Here is a 16,517-nt window from a genome sequence, read left to right as displayed (position 1 = left end):
AAGCAAAACATGGTCTATCCATGTGATGGAATATTAGTCAGCCTTAAAAAGGAATGAAGCACTGACGCAGACCACCACATAGAAAAACAGTGGGGACATGATGGAAAGAGCCAGACACAAAAGGCTACACTGTGGCTGATTCCATTCATAGAAACTCCAGAACGGGGGAGTGCATAGAGAGAAAACAGATCAGTGTTTGCCGTGGTGGGGAGGAGGGGTTGGGAGTGACTGTAGTGGGCATAGAATTTCTTTGGCAGAGGGGAAAATGTTCTGAAACTAGATAAAGATGATGGCTGCAGGACATCAGAAATAGACTCAAAACACCATTGAATTGTGCACTTTAAAATTGTTGAAATGATTTATTTTATGCATATTTTATCATCATCAAAAGAAAAGGAAGAAGGGGACAGCTGAAAGAAAGTCATAGGTCCTAAAGACATCATCCGAGGTCCTGGATCCAGCCATGCCTGCAGGCAACACTTGCTGATGGTCTTTTCAGGTACTGACCCTACACATTCCCTTTCTGGATCAAGCCAGTGCCCAGCAGGCTTTCTCCCTGTTACCTGGTGTCTCAGAGTAGCCTGGGTTTGTCTTGGCTGATGTTCCTATAGACAGAAGCAGCCCTCAGGTCACCAGGGAGTGTCAGACCGATCAGGATCCCCCTCCCTAGCAGTCTGCTTTCCCATTTATAGAGTGGGGAGGGGGAAGGTGAGGGCAAGTTCCCTTCACATAGGGTAGGTCTGTCCCTCAGGGACTGGCTCCGGACCCCCCCCATGGGTACTCCAATCTGCAGAGGTGAAGTCCCGTGTGTAAAGTGGCACAGTGTTTGCTCAGCGCCTGCGCAGTCTCCCCAGGCTTGTTTTCCTGTTTGTTTGCGGTTTGGGGCTCAGCCCCGGGCCTCGCACGTGCTAGGTAGGCCTCGACCACTGGGCCAGTCCCCAGGCCTGCTTTTGAAATCTGGAACCAGGGTCTTACCAAGTGGCCCAGGCTGGTCTCAAACTGGCGATCCCCCTGCCTCCGGCTCCCGAGTCACTAGGGCCACCGGAGTGTGCTCCGGCATCCCCCTCCTGGAGACTACAGCCATCCCTGGGTGACTTAGAATGACGGGCACACAGTTCTTACGTTGTATTTTTAGGGAATAATTAATAAGAAAAAAGTCTATTCACGTTCAGTTCGGGGACAGTTTTTCTCGGCGTGTTTTCCTTTCACGGTTGGTTGAATCCGCAGCTGTGGAACCCATGGAGACCGGGGGCTGGCTGTCCCTGGTGCCAGCTGTATGGCCACCCTGTCCCCATGGCAGCCCTGTGAGGAGGGCATGGGGAGTTCAGCGAGCAGGAGAAGCTGCCCATGCTCGAGCTCTGGCTTCTACGCTTCGCCACATCTGAAAGCAAACATCTGGGTCCGGAAAGGCAGGCTGGCCGCGAGCCGCTGGGCCCCCTGTGTCCTGGGCCCCCTGTGTCCTGGGCCCCCTGTGTCCTGGGCCCCCTGTGTCCTGGGTCCACTGTGTCCTGGGCCCCCTGTGTCCTGGGCCCCCTGTGTCCTGGGTCCACTGTGTCCTGGGCCCCCTGTGTCCTGGGCCGTCTCCACCCGGGCCTGGGTTTGCGCTCTGGACCCGGCCGGTTGCCGCAGGCCCCGGGTGAGGGGTCCCCACCAGGAGCCGCCCGCGAGCCCCTTCCCACCGGGTGTGTCTGGGAACCCAAGCCGCCCCGTCTGCTGGAGCAGGTCCTGGCCTCGCCCCCTTCCCCACCCTGTTGCTGTTGGCCCTGCGGCTGGGGACGGTGAAGGGACTCATTGATTCCCTTGCCACTTGTTGCTGAGTACTGGGCTCCTGGGCCCTCGCCTGGCCCCGGCCCTAGGACACGGGCAACTGGGCGGCTGGCTGGGGAGAGACCTCCTGGGACAGCAGACGGGGCGTGGCCCTCGATGGTCCTTCCGAGCCCACTCTGAACCCTGACCAGGTGGTATCACATGTGTCGTGTCCTCGCGCCCTGTCACCCTCTCTCTCTACCCCTGGGTCCCGTAGCTTCCACTGCCCTGTGGACCTGTGCTCTCTGGGGACTGGCGGCCACAAGGCGTGGCTCTGTGGGTGTCTTAACGCTACAGAGGCAAGGACGCCATTAGCCCCTGTCATGAGTCCTCACTCCCGAGAGTCTCCAGCCACTGTGACCTGGGGTCTCCTGGCTCGGATCCCCTGGACTCCCTGCTATAGAGAAGGGCACAGCTCAGCCCAGTGGCAAACACAGCCAGGAGGTGCCCGGGGCCGGTGTCCAGCGGCTGCCCAACACCATCAACTGCAAGTGCCATCAGACCCCTTCCAGGGGCCCCCTGTGTCTGCCCCAGAGTCCCCTCCTTGACTTCCCAGTGGTGGGGTGTGGACCCTCCTGGGAGGACGGGAGTCATCATCTGCATCCCTCTTTTTTTTTTTTTTTTTAATACCTATTTTTTAGTTCTCGGCGGACACAACATCTTTGTTGGTATGTGGTGCTGAGGATCGAACCCGGGCCACACGCATGACAGACGAGCGCGCTACTGCTTGAGCCACATGCCCAGCCCATCTGCATCCCTCTTGGGTGGGGGAAGACACACCTGGCCCTGGCTGGGCCGGCTCCAGCCGCAGGAGGAAGTAGGTGTCAGCCAGCTGGAGAGCAGGAGGAAGGCTGCTCCAGGCAGCTGGCACAGCCTGTGCAAAGGCCCTGAGGTGAGGGAGACCTAAAAGCAGGAGGGACAGAAAGAGGAGGCTGGGGCAGTCGGAGGGGACCTGCCAGTCCATCTCATACACGGCAAGGAAGGCAGAGAATGTCTGAAATGCACCTACTGTGTGCTTCACCTTCTTTCTTTTACTGAGTGCTCGACCACTGAGCCATGACCTCGTAACCATAGTGACCTCTGAATGGGGCTGCCACACAGCGAAGCTCCCTGCTGTCCACCTGCTCATCCAGCCACCCAACTGTCCCTCACCAACCCATCCGTCCACCCACTCACCCGCCCACCCATCTCCCACCTTCTATTCATTCACCATTTGTGTATTCTACTGTGTGCCCTGCAGGAGGCACCCTGAGGACCGGCACCCCAGGACCGGCTGCCGTGCAGAGGAAGCAGCCACGTGACCCTGCAGTGCGCCAGCGCCAGGCAGCAGGGTCGGGCTCTGAGGGAGCAACTCAGGGCACTGCGGAGGCCAGAGAGGACGGCTGAGCAAGGAGGAGGCCATGAACGGAGCCCAGGGAGGGTCACAGACCAGGCGGGAGCCAGGAGGGCAGAGGAGCTGGGTGGGCCCCGGCTGCCCCTGGGCCTTTGCCCTGGCTGTGTCTCTGCCTGGGCCCCCGCCTGCAGGTGCCGCTGGGCTTGATGGGCTCCCCTCACCCGCGCTGGCAGCGCCTTTCCTGTAGTCTGCACCCCCTTCCGGGCCACCAGCACCCCACAGAGGGGACAGAGGGTGAGGGTCTGTCATGGGTGAGGCTACTGCATTTCATGCAACCATGAAGAAGCAGTCACTTGGCTCCTTAGGTGCACAGGCTGGGGGCCGGGCTCCTCCCTGCCAGCCGGGCTGCCCTGGGTCCCTGCCCAGTAGGCAAACACGCCACGTCCTGCTCCATCCATCACCTGCCTGAACAGGGGCCTCCTGTGAAGGGCAGGGAGGGGACTGCAGAGGGCCAAGGGCTGGGTGGGCCACAGGCCACCTCCCGGGGGGAGCTGCAGGATGGGGGACCTGCTCTGTGGCCGGGCTGTCTCCCTGGGGTGGACGGGGCATGACCTCCCTCTCCAGCATCCAGGGTCCGTGCAGACAGGACAGGACGGGCAGGGCTGGCCGAGCCTCCGTGTGGCCACCTGTGAAGCGGGGGTGTTGGTGGCCACACGGAGTGCTCAGCACCTCCCACCCAGTCCCCCTCCATATCCACGGGGATGGTTCCAGGACCCCCTGAAGCCAAAGCCCACAGCTGCTCCATCCCTTCTGTGAAATGCCGTGGTATTTAGTGGTCTCTAGGTGCCTAGAATACCGGACGCGAGGTCAACGCCACGTGACTAGTTGCTGTCGTGCATTGTTTAGGGAACAACAAGAAAAAAGCTTCCGTCCATGTTGGGATGCACAGCTTTTCTGCATATTTTCTACCAGTGGTTGTAGATTTTCACCTTGTCTGTACAAAACGCTCATGCAACGTGGGAGGGAAGGAGGGAGGGCAGGATGCTCCTTTATCCTACCACAGTTATCCCTGGAAAACAAGGAAGGGAACCGGGCACGGTGGCGCGTGCCTGTCATCCCAGAGATCCGGGAGGCTGAGGCAGGAGGATTGCAGGTTTGAGGCCAGCCTCAGCAACAGTAAGATTCTGTCTCAAAATAAAAAATTAAAAAAAAGGGCTGGGGACACGGCTCAGTGGTTAAGTGAATCTGGGTTCAATTCCTGGTACCAAAAATAAGACAAAAAGAACTCAGCACCTCGCAAAAGCCACCTCCTGGAATTCCAGTCCATTCCTAGTGAAGCTCCTTCCTCCTTCAGTCAGAAGGCTGACCCTAACAAGTCAGGTATGGGGCTGGGGTTGGGGCTCAGTGGTAGAGATGACTGGGGTGTGTGAGGCCCTGGGTTCTAGCCTTAGCACCACATAAAAAAAAATAAATAAGATAAAGGCTTTGTATCCGCCTACAACTAAAAAATATATTAAAAAAAAGAAGTCAAGTATGGAGGAGAAAAATCTTTGGAAGATGGCAGAGAGGGAGAGAGAGAGAGAGAGAGAGAGAAGAAGAATGAAGAATCTGAGCACAGACTGATTAAGCAGCTTTCCTCAGGTCACACAGCAGAACCAGGATGTGAAGCTCAAGCCCTGAATGTCGAGATGTCATTGCTGTGCCCTGATTGCCCCCCTGTGCCCTGTGGCATCCCATGATGATGAATTCTTGACTTCTAGGGCTTTGATGAGGACAGAAAAGAAAAACCCACAAGAGCCTCACGACAAGGTTTCCGGCACTTGGCACTTGCTCAATAAAATTGTAGCCACTATGTTTATTGTTATCCTCTTCCTTTATCATCACCCAGCGGGGAGCCTCAGCTGGACTGGCCTCAAGGCCAAAGCAGAAGGAGGGCAGGAGGCTGCAGAGCCTGCTCCCTCAGGAAGCGGGTGTGGGTTTGCGGGCTCTGGTTCTAGACCCTCACCCTGCCCCTGGCAGGCGGTCCCTCCTGAGAACTGACTTGAGTGTGGCCATCCGAGGTGGGGCGAGTCTGGTTTGTGGGCTTGGAGGCAGAGGTGGCCAAGTGGCCCTTCCGTGCTGCCTTGATGAATTCCCCAGACCTGGGCTGTGGTCGGCCCGCCCAGCGCAGCTGCCTCCCCACATACTTTCCCTCTGGATTCACCAGGCGCAGCGCTGGGCAGGAGAGCCAGCCGGGCGCCCGCGTGTCTCCTGGCCCAGCAGGCGTCGGCCAGGAGGGGCCCAGGGGCCCCATCAAACAGGCACCAGCCCTCGGCCCAGCCTGGCCCGGCTCCCAGAACTACTGGGCCTGGCCTGGTGGGAAGGGGGCTGGCTCGGGCCAGCAGAGGCCCAGTCGGGAGGCGCTGCCAGGGCCACAGAACCTCCCAGCTCCTGAGGGGGTCGGGCCAGCGTTTTTAGTCTGGATTCTGTGACTGCCGCAGGGACTGGGTGTGTGAAGGGCTTGGGGTTCTTGTCTTCTCCCGTTTGAATTCTGGCTGTGTGACCTCAGGCCATGGCCTCTCCTCTCTGAGAGGTGCCACAATGTTCAAGTTCCATATCATATAATCCTGGAGCTGGGAACGGGGCTTAAGGATTCCCATGAGGCAGTTCATTCCATCCCCTCAACATGCACTACACCCATTTTACAGGTGAGGAAACTGAGGCAAAGAAAGGGTAAGCGACTTGATCTTAGTCACACAGCAAGGCCATTTGGACAACACTTGGAACCAGGCTGTGAGCCTCCAAGTCCATCTTCACTACCATATCAAGTACCGTGATGTCAGGGGTTACTATTTTTTTTTCCAAATGTTTAAATTGCTGCATTGCAGGTATATCTAAGAATGGGATCTGTTGTTACATATCCGTGCCTGCGTGCAATAGCGGTTACTTTATTAATAGTAAAAATGTGACATTATTTTAAGGAATAATAACTACTTGCAGGGCTGCTCTCCTGGTTACCCAACCTATTGGCCTGACTCTCTGCACCCGCCTAGCCTCCCGGGAGCCCCGGGTGAGAGGGACTAAGCAAACCACAGACATTCCTAGTCAGGGTCAGGGCTGGGCTAGGGTCACCCACCCCAATCTTTTCAGCCGGGATGATCTGCCTGGGGTCTGAGGTGCTGCCAGGAGTAAGGGTCCCCAGGGAAGGGGCGGTCACAGCTGGCCTTGGAAGGAGCGGCAGAAACAGCAGGTCCAAGGTCATAAAGATGCCTGCAGTGGGCTTCTCTGTAGCGTGGGCTGGTGCCGCGTGGGCCAAGGAGGGACAGCTGCCTGGGAGGGGACTGTGGGCGGGTGGGGTCCAGGGGCCAGCCACTGGCCTGTCCTCTAGGACTCTGGGTCCCGCCTCATCCTTGAGACCCTGTTCCTGCGGTTCCCTCTTGTAACGCCCTTCCCTGCACCTTCGCGTGGCCTGGTCATGGCCCAGGCCACGTGTGTCCAAGCCCCAGCCCCGTGCCTGGCTTGTGGCAGGGACCTGGCTTCCATGTGCGCTCGTCCCAGCCGCACGAGGCACACACAAGCCCACAGGTCCTGCTGGAGTCGTGGTTTTCCTGAGAATTCCAGTGCTGCCCGGGAGTGGCCTCCAGGTGTCTGGATGCCAAGGAAAACAGGAGGTGAGCTCATGGCCCCGGGCAGGAGCAGGCAGGCTGGGGGCCGGGTTTGGGCATGGGCTTCACTGGAGATGCCTGGGCTCGGCTGGCGGCTCCCAGCCAGCTTCCCCCTCCAGACAAGCCTTTCCTCTTTCACCCTCTGTGGCTCCCTATTGCCCCTGGAAGAAAAATGCCACTGGCACTGACCTTCTGAAGTCTCATCTGCTGCTTCTGCCTGAGCCCCAAGATCTCGGTACCCTGAGATCAGTACGTCCCGTAGCCAAGGCTCATGCCTGTCTCAGGAACAGCCTCTGCTGTTCCCTCTTCCTGGAACACCTTTCCACCCTCTCTTTATCTGGTACCATCCTCTTCATCTAGGTCCCAGCCTGGGTGTCTCATGAAGCCCCCCCAAATCCCCCTCCCTTCTCCCACTGGGCCACCTCCTGGGGTGCTTCCCATCAGAGCCCTGGCCCCTCTGGGTGATGGTGTAGTATCTCCCCACTAACCTGGGCTCCCTAAGAGGGAGGAGGCTGCGTCTCCTCCTGTGTCCCCTAGCACAGGACGTGACCCACAATGACTGCTCCTGCACATTAGTGGAATGAATGAATGTGCCTAGAAATGTCCCCACCCTCAAGCCCCCCAAGCTTCTCCCCACTAGAGCTGCCCTCTCGTCTCCCCTCTGCTGATCTGAGTCCTTTTCCTTCCTGAGACAGGGTCTTCCTAAGTTGCAGAGGCTGGCCTTGAACTTGTGATCTTCCTGCCTCAGCCTCCTGAGTAGCAGGGATTACTGAAGAGCGCCACAGCACCCAACCTCCCTTTCCTTTTTGTCCCCTTGCCTCCACCTCGAGGAAGCCCTCGGTGACTCTCTGTAACCTCCCTTGCGAACAGATCTGGCTAAGAGCCACTTCACCTCCTCCCTCTTCCCCTTCCTGGACCTCAGTTTCCCTGTCTGTAGACTACAGGCTGAGAGTCCTGGAAGGCCAGGGTGGATAGGGTTAACAGACTCCAGGAAGTCAAGGTGTTTTATAGCTCAAGAGTGTAGCTAGACACCGAGGAGAGATTTTCCCCATGAGCCGTCATTTTTATTTTTATTATGGACGGTTCCCACAGCGACTAGGAGAAACTTGGAAGGTATGGCGCAGCCTCCACAAACAGAAGCCCTAGACTCCCCCTCGGATCTCCTCCAACTGGAGCTCTTGAGGGGTAGTTCACACCCTGGCTGGGGACTGACGCACAGTCCCCCCCACGGTACAGCCTGAGAAACTGAACCCGGTCCTGGGCAGTCAGGCGTCCAGCACCAGCAGCCAAGAACCACAGGGAGAGCGAACACCTTGTAACCCTCGAGGGTGGGAGGCAGGAGCTGCCCAGATGCATCTCCCCTGCTTTTGCCCCATTTTCCAGTACTGATGATAACAGTTCAGGATGGCACACATCACCTCCCTTGTACCAGGAAAGAAGCGCACAGAGAGACCTTATTTATTGGTCTGTGTTTCTTTCTTCTTCTTCTTTTCTTTCTGTGCTGAGCATGGTCCCCAGGGCCTCACTGAGCTGAGCTCCACCCTGGCCCCATTTGCTGGATTTTGAAGCAAGTGAGGAGGGAGCAGGGGACTAGCCAGTCTCATCCAAAGTGGGTGTGTCCTCACCTTCTCAAACCCTCAGGGCAGCCGTGGAGACTTGTTCCCAGCTCTACCCCAGGCTTGTATACAGCAGGCACTCAATAAATAGTGAGAGGGAATGCAGGGCTGGGGGAGGGTAGGGGGGTGGTTCACCTGACTCCCCCCAAGGCCACAGACTTCCAATTGCCCCTCTGTGTCCTGATTCAGCCGCCGGCAGCTCTGCTGGGCAAATCTGCTGGTGAGGCCTTGAACGCAAAGCTCAGCGCCATCTGTTTACCTTGCGGCTGGAGCTGGGCAGGGCCGCGGTGGGCCGTCCCCGGGGCCGGCCACTCGGCTGGGATAAAAAGGCCCCACGGCCTCGTTGGCGGCAGAGAGTGAACAGCCGTCCAGCATCCCGCCGCAGCCATGGCCCCTGGCACCGCCTGGGTTCTCCTACTCACCCTGTCGACCCTCGGTGTGTCTGGCCAGGGCCAGATTCCTCTAGGTAAGACACGCTGGCCTCAAGTGCCATGTCCCCCCATTAACAGGAGGACCTTTGAAAAGCTTGCAGTTCCAGCTTCTTGAGGCTCAGGACTGTTCGCTGGGGCGCGCAGGGCTGAGAAAGCAGGCTGTGGATCCCGAGGGAAGGGATGGGATTGTGGGATCCCCAGATCCCGAAGCCCACCAGCACCCCCTGAAAATACAGGCGGAGACCTTGCCCCGCAGATGCTGCGCGAGTTGCAGGAGACCAACGCAGCGCTGCAGGACGTGCGGGAGCTGTTGCGGCAGCAGGTGAGGCGCGTGAGGAGACAGCAATGGGGAAGGAGGTGGGAGGGGGTCTCAGAGGAGGGAGTCCTGGGCGAGGAAGTGTGTGGGAAGGAAGGGGGAGAGAGGGGTCACGGAGATAGGGGCTCCAAGGAAGGAGGAGGCAGTCTAGGGGAAGGACAGGGAAACCGGGAGGGTAGGGAGTCTAGAGGTCGGGAGCCCTAGAAGAGAGCGTCTAGGGGAGTGGACAGGGAGTCCAGGGGATGGCAAGGGGAGGCCAAGGGAGGAGAGGGAGGGGCTCCACTGATCTTCCCACCCCACGTCCTGCAGGTCAAGGAGATCACATTCCTGAAAAACACCGTGATGGAGTGTGACGCGTGCGGTGAGCGCGGCTGGGGCGGCAGAGACGCGGGCGGGCGGGCGGGAGAGAGAGGAGAGATGGTGGAGACAGAGAACGAGGGAAAGTCAGAGAAAAAAAGATACAGGAAGATGGGTGCTGGCAGAAATAGGGAGATTGGATGAGAGAGGAAGAGAGACCAAGAGGGAGGGGGGACAGAGAGACAGAGCGTGCTGCGAGAGATGCAGGGAGATGGAGGAGCGGAGAGGAGAGGCAGAAAAGAGCGCAGCGCAGAGTCCACGGAAGGAAAGACACCGCGAGCAGCCCAAGGCGGGATCCGGAGCTTGCGGGACCTCGCCCCGCCTCCAGGGGTCTCCGGTCAGCCCCGGGGCGTGACCCTGACCAGCCCGCCCCCCCCCCCCCCCGCAGGGATGCAGCCTGCGCGCACGCCGGGCCTGAGCGTGCGGCCCCTGTCCTACTGCGCTGCTGGCTCCTGCTTCCCAGGCGTGGCCTGCACTGAGACCGCAAGTGGCGCGCGCTGTGGCCCCTGCCCCGCGGGCTTCACCGGCAACGGTTCGCACTGCACCGACGTTAATGAGGTGCGCGGGCTCCCGAACCCCGCCGCCCTGACGATCCCTCCACCACCCACCCAACAATCTCCCACCACCCCAACAACCCCCTCCTCCACTGGAGGTGCTCTCCCAGAGGAGCCTCTCACAGTTGAGGGCGCAAGCCAAAACGACCTCCTCACCGTCCGGGAACCTCCACCCAGATCACGCTCGTTATCGCCGGAGACGCCCGCCCTGATCACCCCCTCCACCGCTAGTGACACTGACCTCGACGACTCTCTCACCGCCGGGCGAGGTCCTCCCCAACAACCCTCCTCACCACCTGGGGTCGACCGCCCCAGCCACCTTTCTATGACAGAGGAGCGCCATTTTCAACGACCCCACCGTCGTCGGGCACGCAGACCCCGGCGACCACTCCCTCCCTCCGCTGGGGATGCCCGTCCCCAAAACTCCTTTCCTCGGCCATGAGGGAGCAGCCCCTCTCTTTCGTGGTTGCGTTTTCCCATCAGGGCAAAGTCGTGTGTGACTTCTGGAATGGTTGCCTTCGTCCCACGTGGCACCCTGCTCCCAGGGCTGGCTGACAGTTTTTAAATTTTCCAAATCCCCGAAACCCGGAGGTGTGGCTCTCAGGGTCCAGCTCCACATTTTCTGACCCCGCTGTGGCTCCTTCTCCCTCAGTGCAACGCCCACCCCTGCTTTCTCCGCGTCCGCTGCATCAACACCAGCCCGGGGTTCCGCTGTGAGGCTTGTCCCCCGGGGTACAGCGGCCCCACCCACGAAGGCGTGGGACTGGCCTTCGCCAAGGCCAACAAGCAGGTGAGGGGCGGAGGGGCTCCGCTTTGGCAGCAGAAGGGAAGTGGGGAAGCATTTTATGCAGTCAACTCGTCCTCCAGCCTCGCTCTAGCGGGAGGATGAAGGGTGTTCCGCGGTAGAACCGATTCCGATTGCCCTGCCGGGTAGGATGGGAGGAGTGGCAAGGCCAGGTGTGGAAGCGGCGAGGACGGGGTGAGAATGGAGGGATGGGTATCTGAGTGGGACGGTGACCTCTGCGTCCCCCCTCCCCTAGGTTTGCACGGATATTAATGAGTGCGAGACCGGGCAGCATAACTGCGTTCCCAACTCGGTGTGCATCAACACCCGGGTAAGGCCGGCGCAGGGAGGGAAGGATTGCGCCCAGGGGAGCAGGGCAGGGGTGAGGGCCCGCGCTGACTGTCCCGGGCATGGGCGCAGGGCTCCTTCCAGTGTGGCCCTTGCCAGCCTGGCTTCGTGGGCGATCAGGCATCTGGCTGCCAGCGGCGCGCGCAACGTTTCTGCCCTGACGGATCGCCCAGCCCTTGCCACGAAAAGGCTGACTGTGTCCTGGAGCGCGACGGCTCCCGGTCCTGCGTGGTGAGTTGCAGGAACTCAGGGGGCGGCAGAGGGGTCGAGGGTACGGTTACATCAGGTCACCCACGGACTCCCCTCTACAGTGTGCAGTCGGCTGGGCTGGCAACGGACTCCTCTGTGGCCGGGACACTGACCTGGACGGCTTCCCGGACGAAAAACTGCGCTGCTCCGAGCGCCAATGCCGCAAGGTGGGCGGGGTCGTGGAGGGGCGTGGCCGAGCGGGAGTGGGGTCCGGACAGGGCTACATGGTCAAGCCACTCATGCCTGCCGTGCCCACCCTCAGGACAACTGCGTGACGGTGCCCAACTCAGGGCAGGAGGACGTGGATCGCGATGGCATAGGAGATGCCTGCGACCCTGATGCCGATGGTGACGGGATCCGCAACGAAGAGGTGAGGCCATGAGGGGACCAAGGCTGGACTGGGCTTTCGGTCTGGGGTGAAAAGAGTTCCCTGAAGAGGAGGCGGGACCTCGGAGATGAGCAAGAATGGGAAATGATTTTACCTTTCCCAGCCTGACTCTCCTTAACTGGCCCTTTCCCCCAGGACAACTGCCCCCTGGTGCGGAACGCAGACCAACGCAACTCTGACAACGATAAGTGGGGTGATGCGTGCGACAACTGCCGGTCCCAGAAGAATGACGACCAGAAGGACACAGACCAGGATGGTCGGGGCGACGCCTGCGACGACGACATCGATGGAGACCGTGAGCAAGCAGGCTGGGGAGATGAGCGGCCAGCTCCGGGGCGGGGCTTGATGGATCTTGGAAACTGGATGGTGTGAACTCGCCTAGGTCGCCCTAGACCAAGGCCCGTGCTCCCACGGGCAGAAAAATGCAAGCCAGGCCTTAAGATAGGAGGCAGGACTGGGGCAACGTTCCTAGGAGTGGGTGGTGGACTTTGTGTTAGTTGCTGCAGACGCCAAAGATGACATTTTTACAGACAGGGACATAGAGGTTTGGGGTGGCATTCACAAGGTACCCAGTTTAGCTGGGAGGGAGAACCATCCATTCTTTTAAGTCTCCACGGAGCTGGGGCTGTGTTCCAGGCTAGCATCAGCCTTGGTCTTTGTCCTAATGAAGTTATCTGACCCCACCCCAATCTTGGTACTTGTGCCTGGATTCCTGCAGGGATCCGAAACTCAGCAGACAACTGTCCCAGGGTGCCCAACTCGGACCAGAAGGACAGTGACGGTGATGGTGTAGGGGACGCCTGTGATAACTGCCCTCAGAAGGACAACCCAGACCAGGTGAGAGCAGGCCAGATCCCAGCTGGGTCAGTGCACTGGGGGTGAGCCCAGGCTGGGTTACCAAGACCACAGCTTAGAGAATCCCCCCTGCCGGACAAGGGCCTCCCACGGTCCAAGTGGCCTGGCCTTGGGGGTTTCCTTGGGGTCAGGAGGAGCTTGGCTGCAGAGGGAGTACTGAGGGAGGCTTCTGAGATCCTCTCTCCTGATTGTGGACCCTGATCCTTACCTCCTCCCCAGAGGGATGTGGACCATGATTTTGTAGGAGATGCTTGTGACAGCGACCAAGACCAGTAAGGAGGCCACCTAGGGTGGGTGTGTGGGACACCCGACAAATCCTCTGAGCTTCCCACTGTCTCTTTGTTGAACTTACCCTCTTTAGGGATGGGGATGGACACCAAGACTCCCGGGATAACTGCCCCACAGTGCCCAACAGTGCCCAGCAAGATTCAGACCACGACGGTCAGGGTGATGCCTGTGATGACGATGATGACAACGATGGAGTCCCTGATAGTAGGGACAACTGTCGCCTGGTACCCAACCCACGCCAGGAGGATGCAGACAGTATGACAGGGGTGACAGGGGCGGGCCGGTATTGGTGGGGGTGAGGTGGCCTGGAATGGGTGTGGCCCTCACCTGTGGCAGAGCCTGAAGCTGAACCCCCGTGGAGGGGTTGTCTCAGTTCCTATCTCCTCTCAGGGGACGGCGTGGGTGACGCGTGCCAGGGTGATTTCGACGCAGACAAGGTGGTAGACAAGATTGATGTGTGTCCGGAGAACGCCGAGGTCACCCTCACGGACTTCCGCGCCTTCCAGACTGTTGTGCTGGACCCCGAGGGCGATGCGCAAATTGACCCCAACTGGGTGGTGCTCAATCAGGTGAGGGCAAGGCCTGGTGGTGGTTTTGGGGCGACCAGGAACCCCTCAGCAGGGCCTAAGTGGGGGACGGGAAGCCTAGAGGCCCTGGTGGCCGACCTGAGGTCCTTCTTCCTTGAACCTAATCAGGGGATGGAGATCGTGCAGACGATGAACAGCGACCCAGGCCTGGCTGTGGGTAAGAGGCCGGGGAGCTGGGCGGAGCCGGCTCAGAGGCGGGGCCGCAGGGGGCGGGGCCGTGGCCAAGGCAGGCCTGAAGCCGGGAAGGGCGGGGCCGTGAGCGTTCAGGGCTCCGGAGGGGCGTGGTCAGTGGTAGTTTAGGGCGTGGTCTGGACTCCTGAAGGGGCAGATTCCAGGGGGCGGGCTGGGCTCTGGTGAGTACCCAAGACTGGGGCTATGAAAGCCCGAAACCCTCTTCCCTTTGTCAGGGTACACGGCCTTCAATGGCGTGGACTTCGAGGGCACCTTCCACGTGAACACAGCCACGGATGACGACTACGCGGGTTTCATCTTCGGTTACCAGGACAGCTCGAGTTTCTACGTGGTCATGTGGAAACAGATGGAACAAACTTACTGGCAGGCGAACCCCTTCCGCGCTGTGGCCGAGCCTGGTATCCAGCTCAAGGTCCTGCACACTCCCGCAGACCCCCCCCCCCCCCGCAAAAGCCTTTACACACCCACAGCCCCCGAGCATCACTCTGCAGACTTCCAAGCTCTCCCTCCACCTAGGTAGCCAAAGGCCCCAATCTTGCTTCCTCCTACAAGCCCTCAAACACTGCCCCAGGGTCCCCCCAACCTGCCTTTGCCCCCTAAAGCCTATCACAGGGCCCTGTTATTTCTGAGTCCCCCAAATTTTCTGCAGACTCCCTTAGACCCAAATATATTGCTGAAACCCTCTAGCAAATCCCCCCAATTCTGTAGATTTTGGTTGATCCTACAGGCACCCAAGTCCTACAGGTCATCTATCCTCCCCTAATCCTCCCAGACCACCAATCTGTTCAGGACTCCCAGATCCTCTCAGGAGACCCCATGACTGCCCCCCATGATCCACCCCTGAGCCCCCATTTGGCTCCCAAGAAAGCTTCCTTGTGGGTCTGTCATCCCAACAAGGGCCTCCTACCATGACCCACAGCTCCGTCCTTCCAGGCTAGAATCCAGGTTTCCCCAAACCCCTGAAGTCTCTGAACCCCTTTCTTTGGACAATGACAGGCTGTGAAGTCCTCCACGGGCCCCGGGGAGCAGTTACGGAACGCATTGTGGCACACAGGGGACACAGAGTCCCAGGTGCGGCTGCTGTGGAAGGACCCTCGCAATGTGGGCTGGAAGGACAAGACGTCCTACCGCTGGTTCCTGCAGCACCGGCCTCAAGTGGGCTACATCAGGTGGGGCCCCCACCTCCACCAGTGAGCTGGGCCAGGCAGGGACACTCAGGCCAAGCTGGGAGTTCCTCAGCTGCAGGGGGAAAGGGGCTCCTGGGGCCTTGACCCCTTGTATGTAAAATGGGAATATGAGGCAAGCAGAAGCAGCGCGTAGTGGGTCTCCAGTTAGAAGAACCTTTTGACCCTCATTCCACGATGCTAGGATGCCCAGGTGCGTCACTCAGCCCTGGCTGTGGGCAGGGCCCCTTCGTGTCCATCCCAACACAGGCAGAGGTGCTGGCTGGGGCCTGACTCACTCTCCCACCTGCAGGGTGAGGTTCTACGAGGGGCCCGAGCTGGTGGCTGACAGCAACGTGGTCTTGGATACAACCATGAGGGGCGGCCGCCTGGGGGTCTTCTGCTTCTCCCAGGAGAACATCATCTGGGCCAACCTGCGCTACCGCTGCAATGGTGAGCTGGGGCCCGGGAGGGAGGGCAGGGAATCTGCCCAAAGGCCTCGCAAGGCCTCTCACCCGCTGGCCCTCTCTTGCAGACACCATCCCTGAAGACTATGAGACCCAGCGGCTGCAGCGGGCCTAGGGAACCTTGAACCCACTGTTGGACACTGGCTGCCCTTACCAGGGGGGATGGGGTCCGAGGGAGGCCCCAGCCCAGAGGGGAAGGGAGAGGGTCAGAGAGGCGAATAAAGCTTGTGTGCGGAGGGAGTGCCAAGTGTGGTCTTTGCTGCAAGGGGACAGTGTAACTGGGCCTCTGAGGGGCCCACCTAACTGCTGACTATCCAGTCCTGATTTGGGGAGGTTCCTAGGTCTGCCACGTGTCCCAGTCACTCAGCCATGATGAAGCTGGGACCCCTCCACTGGAGTGTCTGCTGGAGGATTCTAGGGGGCTGGTCTGTCCCCTGCAAGTTTGAGGATCCCTCCTCAGGTGCCGACAGGGGTGTGTGGGGCACTCATGCCCGTGTATCTGTGGCCATCCATGGAGAGAGAGGGTCAGGGGCCTTTGCCACCCCCGAGGGAGGGAGACAGGGTAGGAAAACACGGGAAGAGACAGAGACGAAAACATTGGATTTTTATTCCATTTCATTACAAAGGATGCAAAGGTACAAAGACAAAAGCGTCCGCGCCGGAGGGCGGGCAGGGGCAGCCGAGAGTGCCCTGAGCGCCCGCCCCGCCTGCCTGCCACAGCGCCCGCGCAGGCCCACAGGACATCCGCAGTGGAGTGTACATGCTGGGGGACAGAGCCAGCCTGGGCACAGAGGGGCATGGGCAGGGCGGGGCTTGGACCAGCAGGTTTGCATATATCAATGGGGCTGTCCAGCCCCTGGGGGGCAGTTCCTAGTGGGGGCAAGGCAGGACCTGTGGACCTGGGCTGCCAAAGCCCAGTCTCCGGGGTGTGGTGGGAGGCCATGGCTACGTCCCCATGTCCCCAGTGGGCAGGAGGTCAGAAGTGCTTGACCAGCTGGGCTGGGCAAGGCCGAACATGGATTGATCCCAGACCCAGAACCCTGTGAGACCACCCCCAACAGGAGCCACGCGGAGAAAGGTGGATGGAGCCATCTGGAACCAGCACCATCCCAAGGCCAGCCTCTGCCCCCCGACCCTGG

General features: G+C 59.8%; 1 protein-coding gene across 3 annotated transcripts; it reads left to right on the top strand.

The window, feature by feature from the left end:
* Positions 1 to 6,667: 6,667 nt before the first annotated feature.
* COMP (cartilage oligomeric matrix protein) lies at positions 6,668 to 15,614 on the top strand. Of its 3 annotated transcripts, none has more exons than XM_081285084.1 (20): positions 6,668 to 6,789; positions 8,589 to 8,865; positions 9,067 to 9,152; positions 9,456 to 9,507; positions 9,892 to 10,061; positions 10,710 to 10,847; positions 11,098 to 11,172; positions 11,262 to 11,420; positions 11,501 to 11,605; positions 11,701 to 11,808; positions 11,962 to 12,121; positions 12,545 to 12,663; positions 12,901 to 12,953; positions 13,043 to 13,224; positions 13,360 to 13,538; positions 13,665 to 13,713; positions 13,964 to 14,160; positions 14,745 to 14,917; positions 15,225 to 15,364; positions 15,447 to 15,614. In XM_081285084.1, the coding sequence occupies exons 2-20, from the start codon at positions 8,787 to 8,789 to the stop codon at positions 15,491 to 15,493; spliced, it is 2,271 nt and encodes a 756-aa protein (XP_081141210.1). In that variant the 5' UTR covers positions 6,668 to 6,789; positions 8,589 to 8,786; the 3' UTR covers positions 15,494 to 15,614. The 3 variants fall into 3 exon arrangements, with proteins under 3 accessions (XP_081141210.1, XP_081141209.1, XP_081141208.1); XM_081285083.1 differs by lacking the exon at positions 6,668 to 6,789 and adding an exon at positions 8,429 to 8,489; XM_081285082.1 differs by lacking the exon at positions 6,668 to 6,789 and having other exon boundaries at positions 8,533 to 8,865.
* The last annotated feature ends 903 nt before the right edge of the window (positions 15,615 to 16,517 follow it).

This window comes from Spermophilus citellus, assembly GCF_964194105.1.
Source record: "Spermophilus citellus genome assembly, chromosome: 3".
In the NCBI taxonomy this organism is placed as follows: Eukaryota; Metazoa; Chordata; class Mammalia; order Rodentia; family Sciuridae; genus Spermophilus; species Spermophilus citellus.
The sequence above is the reverse complement of the archived record's forward strand: the minus strand, read 5'-3'. Positions and strand labels throughout refer to the sequence as shown.

Coding starts and splice junctions, on each gene's coding strand:
- COMP (XM_081285084.1), top strand. CDS start 8,787: ATGGCCCCTGGCACCGCCTGGGTTCTCCTACTCACCCTGTCGACCCTC. Junction 8,866..9,066: donor CCAGGGCCAGATTCCTCTAG/GTAAGACACGCT, acceptor CTGAAAATACAG/GCGGAGACCTTGCCCCGCAG. Junction 10,848..11,097: donor TCGCCAAGGCCAACAAGCAG/GTGAGGGGCGGA, acceptor CCCCTCCCCTAG/GTTTGCACGGATATTAATGA.